The sequence below is a fragment of the Galeopterus variegatus genome, unplaced genomic scaffold (assembly GCF_000696425.1).
Source record: "Galeopterus variegatus unplaced genomic scaffold, G_variegatus-3.0.2 Scaffold1634, whole genome shotgun sequence".
Lineage (NCBI taxonomy): Eukaryota > Metazoa > Chordata > Mammalia > Dermoptera > Cynocephalidae > Galeopterus > Galeopterus variegatus.
The window spans coordinates 362,725-367,451 of record NW_007727745.1 but is presented as its reverse complement, the minus strand read 5'-3'; the positions used below and the strand labels follow the sequence as shown (position 1 = coordinate 367,451).

The 4,727-nt window shown below is 57.9% G+C and overlaps 1 protein-coding gene across 1 annotated transcript in view; it reads right to left on the bottom strand.

Annotated features, from left to right (window-relative positions):
- Nucleotides 1–940: 940 nt before the first annotated feature.
- NEURL1 (neuralized E3 ubiquitin protein ligase 1) overlaps nt 941–4,727 on the bottom strand; it is a 77,707-nt gene continuing 73,920 nt past the window's right edge. Inside the window, exons 6-7 of the mRNA XM_008578131.1 lie at nt 3,872–4,018; nt 941–3,344 (exon numbers count right to left, since the gene is read on the bottom strand). Coding sequence (XP_008576353.1) covers nt 3,106–3,344; nt 3,872–4,018 — 386 coding nt within the window. The 3' untranslated portion in view covers nt 941–3,105. The remainder of the gene's footprint in view (nt 3,345–3,871; nt 4,019–4,727) is intronic.

Sequence of the window (4,727 nt, the reverse complement as noted above, 5' to 3'; positions counted from 1 at the left end):
CACATCCAGCAGGCCTAGCTGGACCCTCAGCATGGACACCCCCACCCCCCGCCCCTCACCTACTTTTGCTTGGACTCCAGCAAGCAGAGCAGGGTGGGTCTGGTGTGGGGAACAGCCCATGGCTGTTCAAGGCCAGACAGAGGCCGGGTCAACAGCATCCTCCCAGGAGAGAGTGGGGAGGCAGGCATCCCAGGTGCCCCCGAGGCCTAACCCTGCCAAATGAGAACAATTACAATGCTGTGCCTGGACCTCGGGGCCAATTTGGCTGCCTCCTCCCATACCACACCACCCCAAGCCCAGCTTTTCCTGCCACCCAGATGTACTCAACACATCTAGGTTTCTCTAAAGGTCTCTGTTCAGAGGCCTCCCTTTTCTTGCCAGCTGCGCCACCCATCTGATATTGGCCTCTGCAGCCACAAGTGGAAACACAGTTCCGTGCCAGCCACAGGTCAGGGTCTGATCCTGGGGAGAGGGATGGGGAGGCCCTGTTCCTGGGGAGCTCAGCCAGCCCCTCGTGACCTGTGAGGGGGACCTGTGTCATCCCCCCACTGGCCCCTAGGTGGCACTGCCTGCTCTGCAAGGGTCTCAACCACATTGGGCCTGCTCACCCTTAAGAGGAAGCTGAGCATCCTCATGCACTCCCAGTGGTTCTGCCCCACCACACCCTGCTCCTCTCAGACCAGGGACCTGAGGCCACCAGAAAGGCGGCTGGCTTCTCCCTTCCAACTTACACAGCTCCCCTAACATTCTAGCCCCTGCTGTTCTAGCCCCAGGTCACTTTACAGCCCTCCACTCCAGGGAGACTTCCTTGATTGTCCCAGCCAACCTTGGGGCCTCAAAGGCCTCCAATGATCCCCAGAGGCTGGGGCCACACTCTTGACTCCCCCCTGTATCCAGGATGCCTGGCCCTCCCCCACCCCATGCACACACACATGCATGCTATGCTAGCACAGCCCTCAGGCTGGTATGAAATCACCTTTATTCACAATCACAGCGACCCAAGTTCACAAAGGAGGCAGCAGCTACCCCTGCACTAACAGAGATAAATACGACTGATGGCTTCCTCTCCCCGCCCCTCAGGCCATGCAGCTCCTGTACTTGAGGCCTTTCCTGCCTCTGGGATGGAGCCCCTGACCACTCCCACTGAAAGGGTCTCCCAGGGTCAGTGGCTGGGGACTAGAGACCTGCAGTGGAATGGTGACTTCCCCAAAGGCCAGCCTGGAGTCCTGTTCCCAGTGCTTCCCCATCACACACCCCACAGCAGCCCCTCACCAATGAACTCCCAAGAGTCATGCAGCAAGGCTGCCCCCTCCCCCAAACAGCCATTTTACAGAGGTGGAAGCAGAGGTTCAGAGGGACTCTGACTGGCCAGGGCCAGGACTGGAGCCCCATGCCCCGCCTGTCACAGGGAGAAGTAGTCTCTGGTGGGTGCAAAAAAGCGGAGGGCTGGGAGGCTGGGGGAGCCTAGGCCAAGACTCGGACCTGGCCCCGGCCCAGGACAAGGTGAGCAGGGCTGAGATGACTGTAACCCAAAAGCAGGTGTGGGTACTCCCTCCCCAGAACCCAGAATAAGAACCAAGTGCTGGGAGCCGCCCCTTCCCATCTTTCCCAGGGGTGGCAAGCCTTTCCTAAGAACAGGCTCCCTGCCCTATTAGGACAAGGTTCCCCCAGTCCTGTTCCCAGGCCCATGCGGGGTGCCTCTCCCTCAGCCTTTCTAGAAATTTTTATGTCCTTAGGGAGCAGGGAACTCAGGGTGGAAGGGCACTTTGTGGTGCTGGGTGATCTACCAGCCCCAGGGCACTAAAGAGGCTCAGTTTGCCTCTCTGTAAAATGGGCACAATTTGCTAGGTGGCCTCCCAATTTGGCCCCTTTTTACGGACTTCCAATTCATGGTTAGCAGGGCTGGCTATGAGCTTCGTGGCTGGAGTCTAGGGGAGACTTTGAGTGATGATTATCTCTGCAGCCCCCTCTCCTCAGACACCCCACATACCAGGGCAGCATTTCTAGGGATGCAGGGAATGAGAACTCACACCATAAACAAACAAACAGAAAAACCCAAAACCCACAAACCAAATAAATAAATAACTTAAAATAAGGAAAAAGGCTGACCTTAGCCCAGGAAACCTGCCCACCCCAATCCAGGGCCCTCGTCCCTCCTGGGCATGCTAAAGCCTCTGAGAATCAGCCTGGGCCCAGGACAGCACTGAGATGTGGGAGGACAGATCAGGGACAGTAGCTGTAAACCTGTCCTTAGAGACCTGACAACAGACAGACCCCACTCCCCAGTCCATTCCAAAGGGCAACCCTGGGCAACAACATCCAACAAGATGACTGGGGCAGAAAGACTATGGCCAGGAAGGGCTCCTCCCCATCTCAACCAGGGCAGAGGGCTAGGGACCCAGAACCTGGAGCCCTCGGCAGCCCGTCCATCCACTCATCCTGGGGGAGCAGGAGAGAGACATGGCATAGGGGCTGCAGCCTACCCAGGAGGAGAGGCATCTACCACCTCTTTGCCCAGCTGCTAGGCCCAGTGGGCAGGGAAGAAAGACAAGGTGGGCACGGGGCAGAGAGTGAGACAGCAGCTCAGGGGCTGCCCGCCCAAGGCTGCTGTGGAGCAGGCTGTGCACTGCTCAGGGGCAGATGGCTGAGGGAGCAACGGCGGCTGAGATCAAGTCCACACTCCCCTAGCCAAGCCCCATGCCCTGGCGCTGGGCCGCAGCTGCCCACGGGAAGGTACATATTTTTTAATTCTCACAAAGGTGCCACATGGGCTTGAGGGACCTTCTAGAAATCTGCCCCAGGTGGGGATGGATTAGGACAGGCTGAGACCCCATTTAGCCTCTCAGCATGCGGGGAAGAGCTGAGACAGAGAAGAGAAAGATAGGAGTGCAGCCTCCTCCCCTCCCCTCTGCCAGGAGATGTGCGTCTGCCCCCGCCTCCCTGCCTGATATCCCCTCTCCCCCCAAACCTTCAGGGCCTCAGTTTCCCAGGTTTAATGGAGAAGGCAAAAGAGTTCCCAAAATGAGGAAGAGAAGGGGCCCTGTTGGCTTGGCTGGAGCTGGGCTGCGGTCTCAGAAGGTGGGTGTGCGGGGTGGGGCCCGCGGGCTAGGAGCTGCGGTAGGTCTTGATGATGTCCTTGATGGGGCGGCGGCAGATGGGGCAGCAGGCGTGCAGGGCCTTCTTGAGGCGCAGACCACAGGCATAGCAGAGGCACATGTGACCACACGTGTAGATGACCGTGTCCACTGCGTGCTCGTAGCAAATGGTACACTCATCACTCCACTGGCCCACACCTGGGGTCACTGGTGATTCAGGCAGGCTCACCGGTGAGTTGGGGGCCGTCCCTGGGGGCAAGAGGGCACCAGTCAGGAAGAGATATGGCCCAGACTAGCACTGGGTTCATGGGAAGAGAGCCCCCCGGCCCCTTGTGTTCCCCTCCATTTATTGGGATCTTCCTGTTTACCCTGACGACCCCACTTCTGGGGCACAAGGGACAGCAGCCCCATTCCAAGCGCACTCAGCCCCCAGACCAGGGCAAGGGTGGCCATGAGGCAGTGAGAGGAAAAGAAGGAAGAAGGGATGGAGGGAAGAAGGAAAGACACCCTAAGTCTTTTAAGGCAGGTCCCTCCAGAGCTACCCTTTGGCATTCCCTGTGTGTTTTTTAAAAAAAAAAAGCTCTTTGGAGAAAGCTGCCTAGCTTGGGGACAGGAGGGGACACACCCCAGAAATTGCCACTCCACAAGGATCACTGAGCCTGGCTCCTCTCTAGTCCCAGCCCTGACACAGAGGCTGCACTCTTGCCTCAGCCATGGAGTCTGGGGGTGGAAGGTCCAACACAGTCACCAGGGATTGGAGGGACCGGTGTACTTACCGCTGGCAGAGCTACCCAGAGGTCCAGAGCTGCACGTGCTGAGCAAAGGGTCAGAGAGGCGGCTGCCCAGGGCACTGGGTGAGGTTGGTGTGGAGGCAGGGGAGCAGGGGAGTGATGGGATGCCCCGCTCTGCCAGGATGGTGGAGCCTACAAAAGGGGAGGCAGTGAGGGACATGCTAGCCATCTGGAGACCTAAACAGAAAGCTCGAGTCCCCACCCCTTATAGGGGTGTTCCCACACCTGCCAAAACAGTACAGCACTGGGCTCAGGACAGGACTTCCCAGACTGGCTCTGCACCCAGCCCTGCTCTGTTCTCACCCACAAACTGGAGGGCCACCTCACACTCTGGTCTTCCTACATCAGCAGGCTCCAAACTAGCCCCTCCACCCTCCCATGTACCCTTCACCTTCAGGATTCCCCAGGCCAGAGAATAAAGTCACCATCTCCCCTGCCCTCACCTCACCCTCCTATTCAGAGCCTGGAGCTGTCCATCACTGTCCCCAGATATTGGCACTGGGTCTGCATGGCACCTCTAAAATGCCCTCACCATCTCCCACGTTTATTCTGGTCCTACATTCTTTCCCTCCTTCCTTCCCTCACTCCTCTCCTTCCACTTCTCTCCTCACCTCCCTCTGCCCCTCCTTCCTTCTCTCCTTCCTTCAACAAATCCTTACTGAGGGCCTACAAGGTAACAGGCACTGTGTATATACATAAAGCTGGGGACAGAACCCTTACCCTCAAGGAGCTTACTGTCCATGAAGCCTCTTGGGGTTGTCCTCAAACCCCCTCCTCTGCGAAGCCTTGACTCTCCCCAAACCACATTACTCCATTTAGCACCAACCAGCCATACACTCTT